At 42.8% G+C, this 19,273-nt stretch overlaps 1 protein-coding gene across 2 annotated transcripts; it reads right to left on the reverse strand.

Annotated features, from left to right (window-relative positions):
- Nucleotides 1-16,596: 16,596 nt before the first annotated feature.
- On the reverse strand, nt 16,597-18,624 carry LOC129593672 (uncharacterized). Of its 2 annotated transcripts, none has more exons than XM_055490111.1 (2): nt 18,404-18,624; nt 16,597-18,267 (listed from the first exon to the last, which is right to left on the reverse strand). In XM_055490111.1, exons 1-2 carry the CDS (start codon nt 18,465-18,467, stop codon nt 16,844-16,846), a joined length of 1,488 nt encoding a protein of 495 aa, XP_055346086.1. In that variant the 5' UTR covers nt 18,468-18,624; the 3' UTR covers nt 16,597-16,843. The 2 variants fall into 2 exon arrangements, with proteins under 2 accessions (XP_055346086.1, XP_055346085.1); XM_055490110.1 differs by having other exon boundaries at nt 16,597-18,270.
- Between the last annotated feature and the right edge of the window lie 649 nt (nt 18,625-19,273).

The raw sequence follows: 19,273 nt of genomic DNA on the forward strand, positions 1-19,273 counted from the left end.
GCATCGGCTCATCTTCTATTTCCACAGATGGTTTCCAGAGACCGGCTGCCACAGACTGCCACAGGTCATTTTCTTGACCGTTTCTACACTTCCATTTTAAATATTTTTTTGTGCTATATAACGAAGTTTTGCTTTTGCGTAATTAGTCTTGCAATTCCTCACAGATTTAAACGTTTTTATGCTGTGGACTGTCCATGTGCATTGGCGTTGGCAAGCGACACAGTCACTGCCACAGACATATGGTTAGCACAAGCTCCCCTTTTTTAAAAAAATTCCCTTTTTCAATTCAATTTTTTTGCGATATTCGCACTCCTTCGGGTACCGCCCGCTGGAAGGTTCAGGCATCAGCTCAAATCCAACACAAAATGTAGCTCTAGAGTCTAGATGGCCGTTCCCTTAACTGTGGCAAATTAGATGCGACCAAAAGTGCGGCAAAATAGCGAAAGGCTGTTTAAACGCAGTGTGTGGTAAAATAGCAAATGGCTATTTTGCCTACCATACTGCGGCAAAATAGCTAAAGGCTATTTTGACGCAGTGTGCGGTAAAATAGCAAAAGGCTATTTTGCCGCACTGGGAAAAAATGCGGCAAAATAGCCTTAGCCTTTGTCCAAATCCAGGCGATGCATTCTCATTGACATTATCACGAATTTGTCTCCGTCCCACTGCACAATGCTGGTAGGAGATCGCAGTGGGGCCAGCGCATCAACCACCGATTGCGGAAGATTTCCGGCCACAACATTTGTACAGTTGCCTCTTAGCTCTTTCTCCAGCCATTTATTGCCGTCGTGAATAGATTTTTATAATGTTTTACTTCTGCATCCGGGCGATGACCGGGCTCTGGCCAATATGTCGCTTCCCACATGGCGTGGTTATGGTCTCCAGTCGACGTGACGTTTAAGCAAAAGCCGGGAACAGCAGCGGCAGCTGCTGCACAAACTGTTCGTGATCGATGAAGTCGTCTGATTCCAAAATGGCATCGAGACTGTTGGTTAGCAGTAACTTAGCACCTGCTGCACCAGCGTCGCATAGCCTTTTTGGCGGAGGAAGACAAAACTTGCAAACCGATCGTTCAGCGTGCAGAAGAAAGTTGAGTCGGTCAAATGGTTACGATCGATGTTGACGGTAATTTTCCGAGAATAGATTGTGTTCGCAAGCACAAAAAGGCTTACGATATACGGTACGATATACGATAGGCTCTTCTACGTCATCACGGTGTACCCTTACCGGACCGTTTGACGGTAGGATCGACGGTAGAAGGCCGAGATATCGTAATGCCTACCGTTGGCGTCTGCGATATAGCAACCACCCTCAGTGGCAGTGGCATGAAGCACAACGTTTGCAGCTGCCAAATCATGAAACTTTAAAATTGTTCTGGCAGATTTTACTTATACTTGATTCAATAGAAAAGAATATTAGAAGAAAGATAAAATTCTAAGGAATTTTTTGATACCAAGCGAGTGCAGTTTATCTAAAAATGAATGAATCTGCAACCATCTGAATTTAGCATGCCAAGCTTACGGAGCCGTTGGAGTTCTCTGCGCGAGCTGTCATTTAAAGTCCATAGGCGCCTGTATTAAAATTAAAATGCTCGTAAACAGATTCATGGGCTCTTAAATCTGGATGTTTTGGTATCAAAAAATAGTTTAGAATTTTAGTTTTCATCGAGTTTACAATTGAACGATTGTTACCATCTGCCAAAGCCTTAAAACTTGTTTGAACCGCTGCATGCTTCACGTCAGAGGCAGGATTGGACCGTATCGTTTACCGTCTGCGCGTTGCGATCACTCTAACTTGTCAACGGTACAGTCACGATACGGTGTCCCAGCGTATCGTATACCGGACCGTCTATCGTTCGTGTGTAGCGAACACAATCTAATAATTCGGCAGACGGTAGGCGAAATACAGCGGTTCCGTTTCTTAAGGCACTTTGCGCATTGATGCAAGCATCATTCGTCTGGCATGGAATACGAAATATCAGTGTTTGGGAAGGTCGGTAATCGACAGCCATGATGTGCGACCAGTCCGACTGCCGATGGCATACTCCAGATGCGCCCACTGAAAAGGAAGGGGAGAAAGTCGCTTCTCGCTTCCAGTTTCCTTTTTGATATAATCTTTCATGTGCTGCACATAATCATCATCCCACATTTGCAACGTTAACTTCATGTAGAAAGATTCAAGTAGGTGATTATATATGAATTGGACAACAACGAAGCCATAGGTGCGAAGAAGAAGGTGGCATCACCTGAGACCGATGCCGTTTGGAATATTCCAACTTGGCGGCCATCGTATGGCACGGTCAATGCCGGTGCTGACATGTTTACAAATGCAGGCAAAAGAAAATAGTTCTCTGACCAGTAGCAAAGGCCTAACTGTCGTATGTACAGTACTGAAATGGAAATAAAATCAATAGACGCGTTTAAAATACGTTTACTAAATTAATTTATTCGATTTTTCACTTGGTGAAAAAAGCATAATAAATTATTATAAAAAAATACCAAAAAAACAAGTAAGTATTTAAATAATAATAGTTGATAATTAGAACATAAATTATAAGCAGTAATTTTCTGAACCCTCTGTATAGAGATGAAATTAGTATAAAGCCTGGCTCACGTTTACCTGTAATTAAGCAAGGAGCTTGGAACAGCGCCAGCAAAAACGGTGGCAGATAACACGACGCCATAATTGTTGCAAACGCCCACTGAACAATACATTAAGTGAATTAAGGGAGACCCAATAAGTAGTAACAAAACTTACGCCAGCATGTAAAAACAGCATATTGCCTCGTCCAGCGAGCATTGCCTTCGTTAGTCACATGCAGAAAGCTGTAATATTACGTGTGCGTTTCGGATGTTTGGGTTCAATAGATGAACAAACACCGGAAGTTTCCCCATTCATCATACCCGATAACAGGGTTACAGAGATTTCTGCAGCGGATAATTTTGTGATAAAGAGTTTTCTCGTCCACTTTTGCGCTTCGCTGTTTCTTGCTTGCTTGTTTTTGTTTTTGTATCGCACATCTTGACCACAGAGTGTGTGAACGGGAAAAACGCGCATTCAATATACACACTCTAACCGGGCCAATCGCGCGAGTCGCACTTGGTGTGCATTGATAAATTTCGGATGTCTTACAAAATCGGGCCTGGAGAACTTCTTGAATATTAAGAAAAATTAGCGCTCTAAGAATTTTTAATTATGGTTATGCTCGAAAGCAACCATTAACATACAGCTTTGTTGTAAGCTCGAGTTACTTAAAACCAGATTTGTTGTGGTTTTTGGGATGACCCTGGAGGGGCGAGGGGTACGTCCAGCGGCAACATTCTTATTGGCAATGGGCCACAGAACGATTCGAGCTCTTACCTACAGAACTTTTTTTCCAAGTGAATTGCAATTTAAATTAAAAGTCTTGATTTGTTGGACAGATTCACAAGAAGAAATGTTCATCTTTAAACCAAAAAAGCAGTATTTCGTACTTGGGAATTTTGCCCGGTTAGAGTGTGTATATTAAATGCGCGTTTTTCCCACGCACACACACTATGTGGTTCTAGATGTGCGAGCCAATACAGTACATAAGCTGCCAGTAGTTGCGTCAAATATTACCACGTATTGGGACTCTGATGTGAATTGTATCAAGGTCAGAACTCTCGAGTGCGCAACAACTCACGCACTGATTTGTGAGTCAGACAGATTCACTGATAACGCCGCGCGCATTGGTCAGATGGAGAATCAGTTGCTGAATTAGAAAACCGAGCTGTTGAGCTCGGTTTTATAATTCGCGCTCACATTCATGACCGCTTGTCAACTCTTTAAAATTATCCTGCACTGCTAATAAACGTTCGTAATGATCCAGGCTGCATTAAACTGTATGTAATTACGTTGTACTTACTGTAGTTCGTCATTAAGTTTTAAGATAATAAAATGTAATTAATTAACTTAATAACTAGTAATTGAGCGAAAGTTTGATGAACTAACTAAACTCATTCACGCATAATTAGCACATTTAGCACCTAATTAATTAGCGAATCTGCCACTAATTAGTAATTGCGCACCTGGTTTTTTTAGCACCTAATTAGCAAATTTATTACACATGAAGAAAATATTAATATTACATGTCATTAAGCTATGTGAAATTATTTTTCTTAATAAGTTTGCGCTTGTTGTGTTGCGTTGTCCATGGTAGTGAATGGCACTGAAGGCAGATTTATTGCAGAATTCACGGTGCTGTCAGATTTGGTGTTTATTTCTACGAGTGTATCCGTTATCACTGGTGGGAACATTTTTCAGTTTTTTTCTCTTAGTCATAGCGGAAAGATGAGTAGCCGATACGTGCGCAGCTGTCGTGCCGCAGATACAAGCGGGCTGCTGATATTTGACAGTCCTAAGTATCGACTTCCCACGGCTTTCGCAGCACAAGGTTATATGAAATCTGCCTGCCGAATGAACCAAAGCCGGTACTATCTGTAAAGTAAAGGTTTACGAAAACCGGCAGTTCCAAATAGGAGGTCAAAGCTTATCAGGCCGTTGATCGCTAAGGCGGTTTCGTGTATCAGTCGGACAGTCAGCCAATTCAAACAAGCACATGAGGACCGATGCGGTAAAACAATCCCTGCAAAAGGAATGGGAACTGTTGTAGAATACTTGGCGCAAATGAAAATTCAATAACGCCGGCGGCTCGGCCACAGGAATCGAGTAGTTACTGTTTATACAAAGCTGATTTAGTAACAACCAGGAGGAATTGCATCCGTTGGGAAAGAAAGTAGAGTACTTGTATGCAAAATGATCAATTTTACATACAAAGTAACGAAACTCTGTATGGTCATAAACTCGCAACCTTAGGTCACGGTTGCGCAATAGTTACGAATCAAAATTATTTCTATTTCATCGGTGTCCATTCATTTCGGAAACCGTTCATTTCGGAGACCATTCATTTTGGAAACATGAGAAATATTTTCTTCGGTTTCTTATGCTTATTCTTATGTTATTTTTATGCTTCAGTTTACTTCTGCCTCTTTCTTATGCTATGATTCAAATGTTTGCTTACGTTTCTTTAGGATGAAATATTTTTTGCCGGCCATATAGGAAATTATTCTGGAAAACCTACTTGGAAGAAAATATTTACGGTTTCAGTTACGGTGGAGGTCCTTCTGAGGCGGCGCATGCATGGTTTCACCGGTTTCACCGATTAAAGACGTTTTCTGGACAGTAGTAAATGGCTAAATGTAGATTCCAAATTTTATCTTTAACGAATCGGGAAACGAGTCTTGTATGTTTTACTTGCTCCCGATTCGAGTTAATGGCGGTAATTTTCCCGACAAAATGCCAAAATATTTTGAATGAGATCACTGTTTAAATACGGTTTTAGAAATACCTAAACGTTAGAGCACTGTATCCCTACATGAAGCTACGCTACTTTCAGGCCAGGACACAGCTTGTCCATTCCGGTATTGCGCTTGTCATACCGAGCAGATGTGACTACTACCGTACCCTTTTAAGCGACACCGTGCCTTGCACCAAAAGGGAGTTTAGGCTCATCATGGACAATCTGAAGGAGCTGTACCGTGACCGGCAGCTGGAGTGGAACGGATTAGCGGCCATCATGGCCACAACAGGTATGGTGGCTCCTCCCTGAGGCTTCCGGTTGCGCATTTTTACGCAAGTCTCAATTACTCGTTATTTATAAATTCGTATTTTAAACAGTAAAATACACTAACGAGTAACCGCTGCCTCAATATTCGTCTAATTCACCTGACTCTCAACCAAAAATAATTACAACAAATTAACCTGGTTTTTGCTAATAGTCTGCGCGGAGATGTTCGCGCCCTTCGGAGATTTCGCCCGTGAACTGGACATGCTAGCGTTTTACACAGTACGGCAGTTTGCAAATTGTGATGTCCGTCGGTCACCGCAACTCAATGCGGGTCAAAATCACATTGTGATCAATGGTTGCTTTGTGTAACTGTGGGCGTAAATCCCAGCACACCAAATTGTTCACGGAAGTTAACTGGTGGACAAGCACTGCTCTGAATGGAGCAGACGTTGGAATCGTATTGGCTTTAAGTAGCACAGTCATCAAAGAAGGCGGAAGCGCCATTGCACAACAGCAGCACGAACATTATGACGTCACCAGTACACCACAGTCCGTAACGGCGGCATTTTTTTAAATTTTGCACAAATCAGGGATTTTCTAAAACCACTGGAAGGAAGCAGTCGTAAGCATTTCTACAAATCGTACATTTTTGCAAATCGTACACCAGATGTTGAAATCTGACTACAATTATCGTATATTTGCGGATGCTTTTGACTGCACTGCAGCACTGCGATAAGATTTAATACTGTCATAACGAACGCTCGAAATTGCAGTGCACTGTAAAAACCACTTGCTCACTAGTCACCATCAATCATTCTGCATCTGCATCTGGAAAATTCCAATCTGTCGGTCATCATATGGCACGTTGAATGCCGGCCATGACAGGTTGACCGGCCATGACAGGTTGAAAATTATGCGTACGAATGAAAATCAGCCTTAGAGAATTAGAAACTGAAGACATTACGAAAGACATTCAGCGCGACAGGAACTATATGACGTTGTAAATGACGTTGTAAAAGTCATCTATAAATTTTAAGCTCAAACGGCACCTGCAATGAAACCCAGCACTGCAAACAGCGTCAGAAGTAGCGTTGTCCGGAATAACGACGCCACATAATGCATGGGTACAAATTCGCTAGTCGGACGAAACGGCGTCGAAGCCCACATAATTTACTCGACATAGGCCCCTTGCGCCGTAAAACGAATTCTTTCTGATTTGTATTAATTTTAAAAGTTCCATGTACTGTACACTAAACCCTGCACTTGACGGAGATTTGTACGCATTGAGCCTTGTACTGTACACTAACCCTGTACTTGACGGAGATTTATACGCAATTTGAGCATTCAGCATTGTAGAAATATCGAATATCAGCTACGGGACCGAAGCCGATTGTTAGAATGTGACCATTTCCACGGTAGGAGCTGCAATAAAAAACTTTGCAATTCAGCTGTCAGCTCTGAAACTCTTCCTTTAAAATTTAATTGAAGACAAGAGTGTTTTAAAACTACAGCAAAACTATTTTCGAAGGATCGCTCGGCTTGCCGATGCATGACATCATGCATTTTGCTAGTTAATTCTGGTCTGCCTCATAACTTCTTTATCACATGTGCAACTTAAGATCAGCAGTATAGTGGTAAACTGGTACTGTACTAAAAATTGCAATCCTCCACAATGTGGGCGCTTTCGAACCACAAAGCAGTTCACCAAGACGCAGCTCGGAAGAAGTTTCGTAAAATCGAAAGAATGAGCAGGGTCAGATATGTGCCGAAACACATCAACTTTCAGCAGGCGCGTATAAGATAAATTACAGCCTGATAAGGAGGCATGTTGTTATGTGCCTGGTTACCGCCGGTTGCATGAGTAAATAGCTGGTCAAAAGCTGTTACTACATAGAAACCAGATTGACCGTTGTGGCCGCCGTAGTAAACGAAGACCAAGTCTTTAGGAACTGGTTGGTGATTCCATGCCATAGAGTGCCAGGATTGATGATGCTGATGGGAAGGCATTTCATTAACGGTCAAAAGATGTGCCTTTTCCCCGCCTCTACTGCCAGAGGCCATAGACGCATCAGAGCCCACAAGGAACTGACCTTCCAGATTCGGTGTTCTTCCACTGGGCAACAAGTTGGCCAGCTGGGGATACGTGCTGATGTTAAATGCCTGTCCATTGCAGCGCAACCAGCATGCCTTCTGTAAATCCACAGCCACTGCTTGGATGGAACCAACGGGGGCATCCGCAGCATCCAGTAATTTGATTTGATCCTGCACTGTGGCTTTCAAAACATTTACTTGATGCTGCAAGGAACTGGTCAGCGGTACAGAGCTAATACCGGCCGCCAAACTGTAATCGGCTTGACGTTTACTTGCACGGATAGCCAGCGTCCGGAAGTGGTCTTGTTCTCGCAGTCGTTGCAAATCCAAGCAGTACATTGCAACGTCCGAATGGTGGCCTTTCTCTGGCCGGTATGTTGCCTGCCACATGGCCGGTGTGAAATGTATGGTTGACGTGATGTTCTTGCGAAAAGCCGGCAGCAGTCGCGTCAACTGCTCTTCGAACTGTTCGTGATCGACGAATTCATCCGCTTCCAAAGCAGCATCGAGACTGTTGGTCAACACTTGATGCAACAATTGCGAATAATCTTCCTTGCGGAGAAAGACATAACCGGTAAACTGCTCGAGAATTGTACGGAAACTCAGTGTGTCTTGCAAGTGGATTTTGTTGACATCGACGTTGACCTTACGCGGATGTGTACTCGGTAAAGTGTATGCAAAATGCAGAAGGACGGTAGCAGTTGCAGCGGTCCCGTTTTTTATGGCACGTTGCGCCTCAGTACAGGCGACACTCGTAGAGCAGCGGATTCGAAAGATCAGAGTTTGCGGGAGGTTGGTAATCGCTTGCCAAGATGTACGAGCGTGGTGACTACCAACAGAGTATTCCACGTGCATCCAATGAAAAGGCAGTTGAAGAATTTCGCTTTTCTCGTTTCCCGTTTTCTTGATAACATAATTGCTTATCTGTTTCACGAAATCATCATCCCACATTTGTAATGTTAGCCCGAAGTAAGACGCGTCTACGGTTTGGTCATATATCACTTGAGTTGAATCGGACAGTAGAGTGGCCATGGGTACAAAGAAGAAGGTAGGGTCAGCGGAGTCCAGAGTCTTGCGAAAAATACCAATCTGCCGGCCATCGTACGGCACCGAGAAGGTTAGGGATGATAGGTTGACGAATGGTGTAATTACGAAAAATTCTTTAATCCGTGTGTCAGTTAATTACCAATACTCAGTAGTATACTGCAGACTTTGTAAAAAATGGTTATACAATTCGAAATGCGGACTGCACCTTTAGTATGTATCGGCGCTGAAAGCAGCTTCAAAAGCAACGTTATCCACCGTAGCGAAGCCATAACATGCCCGACGTTAAGTAGTGTCCAAATACCCTATTCAACGTAGCTAAACCTGCTGCACCATCGAATGAACTCTTTTCTAGTCTGCATTTTGATAATTATAGAATAATTAGCATGCTTCCCTGCTCTTGTTAAGTGACGCTCGTTGGCTGATAGCAAGCTGATAACCACTGCAACAGATCAACGGAAGCCGATTCTTTCTCCAATTAGTATAGCCCTTTCGATCGGTTATGACCGATATTATGTCATTTGTCGTTACCGAAATGATGGACAGTATCCGCTGCGAACGAACGTTGAACATTGGAGGACACTGTAAAATCATATGCCCACTATCCATAATCAGAAATTTTGATATTTATAAAGGATAGCGTTCCGTTTAATCACTAATTTTGGTAATGGGACATTGGGACAGACCGATGTTGGCTCGCGTTGCGATGGATTTGTTGTTGAAATATCAACACGAACCATTACAACAGCGATAGTTCGACAGTTCGCTCGATAGTCCTATCAGGCAATTGCCAACTGCCATTTTTACTTACGTAGTAGCTTCGACCACCTGATAGTGTAGACTGGTTTTAACTATGGAATTATATAATTGTCCAGGTCGCCACAGAACTACAATTCTACGTCTTACCCGGGCCCGGTCAGAAGCTTTCCTCTCAAAATGCAGTTTTTGTGCGGTTTGTTTGCAGCAAAATTTTGGTTTCTGTTTGAAGACAAAATATGCACTGGAAATAGTTGAAAAAATATTTTCATCGGTGATGGTCCAGGTGAGGGGTTTATAAAGCCAAATTTTAGGGAAGTGACCGGCACATATGCCAAATTCGTACACATGAACGAAAGTTTTCATATTCGCGCTCCCAAGCATACAATGTATTTTTGTTGTAATCTGTGACATTTTGATTCGTATCCATTGGCGTGAAAACTTGTTTGCGCGCGCAACATCCATTTCGGGAGTTATGGCTGTAAAAAAATTCCATATTGCTAAAGGCATTCAGGTGTACCAAAAGTCTCATATGGACCGATATCCCTTCAATTTTGCATGTGAATGCACACATGCTTGAGGACCGTTTTTACAAAAAATCATCGGTCTGGCATTTTTCACATCTTAAAATGAATTCTAAAATTTTTGATAATCATTTTAAAATTTGAAAAAAAATGGTGCAGTTCTAATTCAGTTCAAAAATAATCGTCATACTTGAGCGCATTACATGCAAAATTTAAAGGAAATGGAAATCGGCATATAATGAGACTTTTGGTACACCTGAATGCTTTAAACTTTTCGGAATGTTCTTACAACCACAACTTCCGAACCGGATGTAACGCGCATAAATGGTTTTCACGCCAGTGTATACAAATCATTAGGCTACAGAATGTGATGAAAAAATACAAAAAAGGGTTGGAAAGGGCGCGAAAGTAAAAGTTTAAGCATATGCAACCGAATTTTGTGCCATGCACCGGCACACTTCCTATAAGTATCTGGAAGATTGCGAAAGAGCGTTTACCGGGTGATTTTTGTAGCAGATCTGCAGATGTATACGTTTACGGCAGCCACATACGCAATAAATGAGAATCTGCACATTTTACCATTTCCCACTTTATTTTCGTTCATATGGGGATACACGTGCCAATCAAGACAGTTAATTACTGCAACAACAAAAGCTCATATAACGCTGGCGCTTTTTTCACACATCATGGTGTTTCGACTAGTGCTTCAGTAAACAGGAAGTGATAACTAGTGCAGTATGGCGATAAGCAATAGATATTCGGTATCATCGTCACCGATTGCAGCTGAGAGTTTTACCGGGACCGGAAACGTTTCAAGCGAGTTCGATATACCATGGTACTGGTCGTACCCAAAGCGTTCGTTTTGCCGGTTTATCCGATTTACCCTTTTTTCGCATTTTGTTGTTAAACATCCGGGTTCAGTAGCATCGCGCCAGCAGAACGAAATGTTGATAATCTACCTAGAAATGCTCTACCGTAGACTTTTCGGTTATGTAATAGTTTTATCGGGGCCATGAACCCAACGCAGATTTAATTATCGAATTTTATCAAGCCTTAAGCCTTAATGAGTAAGATTCTGTACGCAGAATTTGTTTATTATTGCCCAGACGTAAATGATCACATCTCCCATGGCCATGACCGCAAAAAAATCTGTGGTAATTACACGGCATCGGATATGTGCCAAAACAAAAACAGCATTAACGCCTGACTCCATAAACAGGAATAATCATCACGGAACACTGAACTGTGTAAAAGTACGTAATAATAATCTGAATTTTTGAATTAAATGACGGAGTTTTGAACTAGTTGCTTGCATTTGCACTGACAATAAGACAATAAAGGAAACGCGGCCGGATAACCCCAAGCGGTCGCAGACAACCAATGATTATTAAAAGGGTTCATTATTTTATCATTACACTGTTCAAATCGTGGAGCTACCGTGTCTTTCTGGTCGAAAAAAGTAGAAAATAACAGTTATGATATAAAACCTTCCAGCCGGTGACAAGCTCCTCTGAATTGACAATATTGTTATATCGTCCGACTCTAATCAGGACTCCCATTGGCATATGTCGAGCGGAGGAATTATATCACTCCCAGCCTAGTTGGCTTCGTTTCGCTCCATATCTAAATTGATATCGTTGATGCCTTCTCACCGTCCGGCAGTGACGCCTCGGAAACGATGGAGTTGTGGAAAGCCGAAGGCCGACAAACAGAAGTGCCAGAATGTGACTTACGAAAGCTGCAAAAAAAAATGAGACTTGCAGCTCTGTAATGTGCCGGTTTCAATTTTGTTTAACTTAATTTGCGACTACGAGACAAACGTAGCCCAATTTCTTGCGCAGTCCAGACCGGAAGCCGGTATTTGGCCCAATGCGTTTCTCCCAGCCTTCCAGCTGAATGCGTTTCTCGATCTCCTTGACGACGAGACGAATAAGATCTCCATTGGTGTGCGTCTTTTAGCGGATATTTGCGAGCCACATAAATGCACCAAATATCATATGTTGACAAGCTCGGGCACCACAGGTTATCGTGCAGCTACTCTGCCGGTAGACAAGCGCGACACGGTGGATTAAACAGCATTGTGTGCTGGGCCTGTTTTTCAGCCGGCGTTCCCGCTAAGCTTGTACCACGCGGCACGTCCTCCATACCAGATCGACGCCTTGACGGTTGTACAACTTGCGCCTAGAAAAGGGGAAAGTGCCTGGCTTGGGATGTGAAGTGTGTCGCCACGCATGTTTTCACCGATAATGACCTTTTCACATACCTTTCGCCTGTAGGAGAGTTGACAGAGGAACGGATGGCGATAGGAAAGCGATAGTTGTTGTACAATCCAGAATCCAGATTACAATATGCATTACCTACCAGGTCCGCGCAAATTCGCGGAATAAATAAGCGATCGACTGAATGCAAAAATTAATTGCTTGCAACTACTTCGATCGATAATATTATAGGTAGAAGTATAATTTTCTCTGTTGCTAATGTGTTTCTCTGGAATTTCTGTCAGTTTCTCAGTGTTTTTGACCTTTCTTTTCAAAAAACGCTACTTCTAATTAAGGAAAATGTTGTTTCAAGAAATTTAGAAGTTTCGCTTAATTTCTCTTAGGACTTGCTCCGGTTTTCCTAGTAATTTAAGCGTTACTGTTACCATTAAACGCCAGTGGCAAAAAAATCGCTTATAGGCTTCGGTTAGTCGGCACTCGACAGTAGGAGTACCGAGTACGGTACATTTTGCTTACAGCACATTTTCAGTTCTGAAATTTGCCGGTTTCTCAACATCTCAGTCTTACACGTGTTTTGTCGTTAACTGGAACGACGAGCATAGTGCATGCATGCTGCATTACGCGATACCCGAATCGCAGACCAATGCAGGTGCTTGCGGTATGTAAACCAGTTTGTATCCTGTATGAGTATACGTAAATTTAAGTAAATCTGCGTTATTTGGAAACGCATGCATTTCCGCTCGTCTCCCCAGTGGCAGAGGAACCTGCTGGCCGCAAATTCACGGTAAAAATACAGGACTGGAGCACGTGATTACGAGTACAAATGCCGGATCTTTTCACGTGAAGTGTCCGCTTAGTCACTTTCATACCAATATTGCCATAAATGAGACTATATAGTGTCATTCAAGTCTTTTGTCCGGTAACTGTTCTCTTTGTTGCTTCACGGACTGAAAATAACCAGCGGAGAAACTCGTAATACTGGAAACGAGTTTTCCGGTCTTTAAAATGAAGATATAAAGGTCATAGTAGAATTGTTTCAAAATTCGGGTTTACTTTATGTTTCTTGACTTTTAACCATTTTTTTCGTCAGTTTGAATAGTTATTATATTGTTTCGGTATTTTGTTCTGGTTTTAAATGCTTAGGGTTAGAATTCCCCGCGCCCAGTAACGTTTCCCCTTTTCAGTTTCTGAACCATTAGAAATTCTAAAGCGGCAAAAACATCCAGATCTACAGTATGTCACGAAGTGCCACGCATATGTAACATCAAGCCATCAAACCAGAAAAGACCGACCTCAAATACATAGTATTGTAAAGTATACTAAAGGTATTATTGTAACAACAGCCTGTCTGGCTGCTGTTTACTGGGGTGCCGATCAGTCTTCACCACGATTACGCGGTTTTTGTGATGGAAATGTGGCATATCAGGCAAAGGCAACGTTGCGGCTGAGAACGCTTTCATCTGACTTGATAAATTACTCAGGCAGCTGCAACTGGGATGAAGCTGGGTCATCTCAAGCGGTCAAACGCAACAAAGCACAGTTCACGGCGTGCTTACTCAAAAGGATCATGCAAGAAATGACCAAATTAAAGGGCAAAAAACCCATGGAAGTGGTGAGTAAGTAAAAAAAGGAATTTAAAATTACCATCAGGAAATTTGAAGATGCAGATGATTCGTTGTTCATTTTGTATACTCGAAGCGATCCGTTAAGAAATGTCGATATACTGCAAGAACAGCGTTTATATGAAAAAATAAACACAAAGCAAAGACTTCTAACATCCGGAAGTCAGTATTACGCAGCAAATTGATTAATTAGACAACCGTTGCTGCCGGATTCATTAAATCATCTTCAGAAGCTGGCACAAAATGATGATGTGAAAAATTTCGCGGAACATCAGCTAACGGTAGCTGCATGACTAAAAACTATCTTTTCCTGATACCGCTTTCGTGTACGAATTTGTTTTGGTACGTATGCTTTTAGTTATCAGGAAGTTTGCCTTTAGCAATTTTAAAGTGAATATGAATACGGATATCGCATTACTGTGACCATGCAGCGGTGGTGGCAAAACTGTTTGATATTACCCTTTAGCAATATATGTAAGCGCATATCCTGGACAGCCAAGAAAATCCGCTGGTATATAAGCTGCACCAGCAATGCGGCAGAAGACCATATTGCGCCATTTAACACAATTTAATGCAATTCACCCACTCTAGTCCCTGTTTTAATTACCAAGTTTTCCTTCTTCGAACCCACATCAGTTTTTAAAATGAGGCCATCAACTGTATTAGTTGTTGTCGTGGCTGTCGTCGGCATTATGAGTGAGCTCGTGACATGCACTATGTAAGTAGAAAGATTGTTTAATACTGTGACACGTACTAGCGCTAAAATGTTTTGCTTCTTTGCAGGGATTTCCGAGGGTGCCGTTGTCACGGTGAACCCACCTTTCAGGCCTGCGTAGACTGCACCGACAATTGCGGGCGAAAACCGTTCTGTGGAATAAGTGGCGGCGCTTATTGGTGCGCCATCAGATCCGATTCGGCAGAGCCAAATCCCGGTAAAGAGCGCGCCTTCGAAGACTGCTGCGCCAAATGTGACTCAGCCTGCCAAGGCGAGATAACCTGCAAGCCCTTACGTTTTTGGTGAAATCGCTGCTAAATGTCAAAGAAAATCATTAAAAAATTTGAACTTTCCCAGTTAATGTCAGCCAGCTTGAAGAGCACTTTCTATTCTTATTATAATTACTTTACTATGTATATTATTTTGTCATATTTAATTTTATAATAATTTGGATAATTATTATTGGTAAATTTATACAGATTTATAACAATATGGTTATGGAGCTTTCTGCGCTGTCTGTCCTGGAATTTGCTCTTGCAGTCGCTACAACAAACAAACACATGACTGTGCTGTTCAGCATGAGTGGCTTTGGCTTTGAGTGCTCATGATTAGCATTGCATAAATTTATTGATTTTTTAGAGTTTAACCTCTATATAGTAAGTATGCTTTTAGACTTAGTTTAGACACTCGGAGACAGTGGGCGTGTACGTATAGGGTCGTTTGTATAGTTTTCGTAAAGTACTGACTACAGTGAAACCTCCAAGATACGTACACCTCCGTTCAAAAATTTCGTACGTAACTCAGAGGTGTACGTAACATAGAATCACCAGCCCCCCTGGGGGGCGACTGTATAATGGGGGCACTGCCCCACCCCGGGGTGCTCAGTATACAGTGCGTGCAACTGCACTGTACACTGCGTGCTGCTCTGAAATGCATATGTTGCATTAGTGTGCCCAAATTTTTATCTTTTTACAGCATATAAGCAGGCGGAAAAGTTTCTCCTTCACAATTCAAACAGAAAAATCGTCCGAATCAGTTCAGAACAAAAGACAACATACAATGTTGAGCTAGCTTCTTTGGATTTTCTCAATTTTCCCATCAAATATTTTTTAAAAAATCAAATGCTGAGTCACCGGTGTACGACTGTACATATGTTCGAGGTGATGGCGTACAGTTCAATGCTCAGGTGGTTCAGAGAAAAGTGTACGTGTACGCATCGTAGAGGTGTACGTCACGTAGAGGTTCCCCCCTGTACTGCAGTCTACGGAGAGTTTCGGTACAGAATTTTTGTACTTAAGTGAGGTGTACGTATCTTGGGAGTGTACGTACGAGGAGGTTTCACTGTACTTCGTTATTGTACGCACATAAATTTCCGCATCGTTTAACTCATACCTGCGTACGTACTACGTAGTATTGTGCGTACTTACTGCCATATCATTATTATGTCCAGTACGTTCAGTGCACCTGATGTATGCGTGTTGCATGTTTACCACGGGTCAGAATTTGGTGATCGGTAGATCTAGTTGCATAATTCGTAAAATGATTAATTAATACGCCAGTTGTGAGTCTGCTGGTTTCTTCGGCATTGTCCAGTCGGCGCTCGAAAAAAGCCGGCTGTCCAAATTGGGCACCGCCAGACGGGCAGCAGACTGGTCAGCTGCGGATGCAAGAATCAGACCTCAACGGCGGTGTAAAAAATCGGAAAAAAACAATAGAGAGCCTGAGAAACCCGTGTAAGCGGGTACGCCGGGTAGCCGAAATGTGCGATTGTTGCACTACCGTTTCATAGAAGCACTCGTACACATTTTCAGCGGGTTGTCGCTGTTGGCGCTAAGACAAATAAAGGAACCAGACTTATCCAGTTGCAAATTTATTGGAACTCGCTTTATGAAAAGGTCTCAAGTTGCTCGAGAACACAGTAGCAATTCTAGCATTAATATTATACCTACACACTCACTTCACACGTTTATCGCTGAATCGAACTCGTATCAGCGGTTCAGATGCCTGATCGTTGTACTAGCACGAAAGAATGCAGTGCTACCCTAATTATGCATTTTATTCTTTACACCCCTCGGGAATATTTTATACCACAAACACAGACCGAACTCACGAATTTCCCTTTGGCCACAAATCGAATGTCGAAATCTGGGTACTATATTCAACATCGCGGAAGCTGGTTATCAGATGATCAAACATGCTGTTACAGAAAGATTGTCCGCTAAAATTTGTTTTTTATTAAATCAGAAAAAACAAGCTGAAGAAGACTGCGGATCGCAACAAGCTAACGTTCAGCAGGCGCGCACCAGAAAAATTACTGCGTGGTAAGGAGGCATATTGTTATGAGCCTGGTTTCCGCCCCTTGCATCTGTTACTACATTATCCTCCGGCTTTGAAAAGTAGTAACCATGACGATTTCTGCTATAGTAATGATTGGTCCAGTCATAGAACTTCGACGTGTCCATACTCCATCCTGCCGAGCTCCAGGCTTGTCGGTGGTTATGAGAGGGCATTTCATGAATTGTTAGATAGTGTTCCTTTTCTCCACCGGTGCTGCCAACAGGCATCGTCCAATCGGCATTCACCAAAAATCGACCCTCCAAATTGGGGGTTCTTCCCGTGGGCAACAGGCTGGCCAGCTGCTGGTATACGGTAACGTCAAACGCCTGCCCATTGCATCGTAACCAACACAGCGATTGCATATCCACGGCCACCGCCTGGATGGAACCAATAGGTGTTAGTTGATTCTGCATTGCGGCTTCCAAACGATTTACTTGATGCTGCAGAGAACTGGTCAGCGGTGCAGAGCTAACACCGGCCGCCATGCTGTAGTCGACGTGGAGTTTGCTAGCACGGACGGACAGCGTCAAGAAATGGGCTTGTTCAAGTAGTCGGTTCAAATCCAGGCAGTACATTGCGACGTCCGGTTGTTGATGTGTCCCCGGCCAGTACGTCGCCTGCCACATGGCTGCAGTGAACTGTGTGGATGACGTAATATTCTTGCGAATGACCGGCATCAGCTGCGCCAGGTGCTCCAGATACTGCTCGTAGTCGACGTATTCATCTAATTCCAGAGCAATGTTAAGACAATTGGTTAACATCTGATGTAGCAAAGCTGAATAATCTTCCTTGCGGAGGAAGACGTATCCCGCAAACTCCTTAATAACTGCCCGGAAAATCGGCGCGTCTTGCAGGTGCATTTTATTAACATCGACCCTGAGTTGTCGCGGATTTACACTTGGCAGGTTGAATGCAAAATGCAGGTGCACGGTGAAGGTTGTACCGGTGCCATTTCGTAAGCTACGTTGCGCTTCGGTGCAATCAGCACCGGTTGAGCAGCGGATGCGGAAGACCAGAGTTTGTGGTAGATTGGTTATTGGCTGCCAGGATGTGCGAGCATGGTAACTGCCGACAGAATACTCCACGTGCATCCACAGAAAGGGCAATGGAAAAACCCGCACCGTTTCGGTTCCGGTCTCCTTCTTTATATAGTTCTTGACCTGCTGCACAAAATCGTCATCCCACATTTTTATCGTCAATTCCAAGTAGTACGAGTCGATGATGTTGTCATATATCACTTCCGTCGAATCGGACAGCAGCGTCGCCATGGGTGCGAAGAAGAAGGTGGGATCTGCTGTGTTGGATGCCGCCCGGAAGATTCCGATCTGCCGGCCATCGTATGGCACCGTGAAGGTTGGCGAGGACACGTCGACAACTGCTGCAATCACAAAAAGCCCTCGGCTACATGTTCAAGTTACACATGACCGCTCGTGGCACTAATTTTCTTTAGAATTGCAAAAATTACAGTATGTTGTTACGTCTACAGATTTCAGTAAATTTAAGAGCTGCACCTGTAGGGAAAACTGGCACTGTTACAAGCGCCAAAATCAGCAACATCAGATGTAGTGATGCCATACTGATACGACGCTCCGTTCCTACAGCCGCTGTGGCATCCAAACAATTATATCGACAATAATTAAATATATTATCCAGCTTGCTTAATATTTAAGTATATTATCCAGCTTCATCCAGCTTGCTGCTTCTGTATATTTTGTAGACAATGTGCCGTAACAGACCAAGTTTGCTTGCTTATATATTGCACATTTATCGTAATTATACGACGTAGAAGGCATATGACGGGAAACGTAATAATTGTTGATGATTACGTTTTATCCGAGCGATAATAACAGAATCTGTTACAAAGGTAATCATGACGCAAGTGCCGTCATTACCATTACGAAGTATTGTCATTTAAGAACTGTTTCAGTAAACAGGAAGTAATAACGAGTGCAGTATAACAGTCCCTTATCAGTATATCAGTCAGTATGTCAATCAGTATATCTGTCACCGATTGCCCCGAGTTTTATCGGAAACCGGAAATGTTTCCGACGGCGATCCGATCTACAGTTGTGTTGGCCCTACAAAAAGTCTTTGTCCCGCCGGGTGATTTGGCCGACCATTGTTTCACATTTTATTGTTCAGCATCCGGGCTGGGAGTTCGACAGCAATGAGCCTTCGCTACATAATCCTAATATTATGTACATAGTTGCTCCCCGTGTTTCGGTTTCGGTGTATTTTTTTTGGGTCTGGCCAACGCGAGATTTAGTTTTCAAGTTGCGATGATGTAATACTGCTCTGAAATGAGATCTGGAATACCCTTCTATGCAGCTGAATTCGATTGACGTTACGTATTCGATTTCGTTTTCAAATGGAATTTCTTC

The sequence above is a fragment of the Paramacrobiotus metropolitanus genome, unplaced genomic scaffold (genome assembly GCF_019649055.1).
Source record: "Paramacrobiotus metropolitanus isolate TYO unplaced genomic scaffold, Prichtersi_v1.0 Parri_scaffold0000063, whole genome shotgun sequence".
Classification (NCBI taxonomy): domain Eukaryota; kingdom Metazoa; phylum Tardigrada; class Eutardigrada; order Parachela; family Macrobiotidae; genus Paramacrobiotus; species Paramacrobiotus metropolitanus.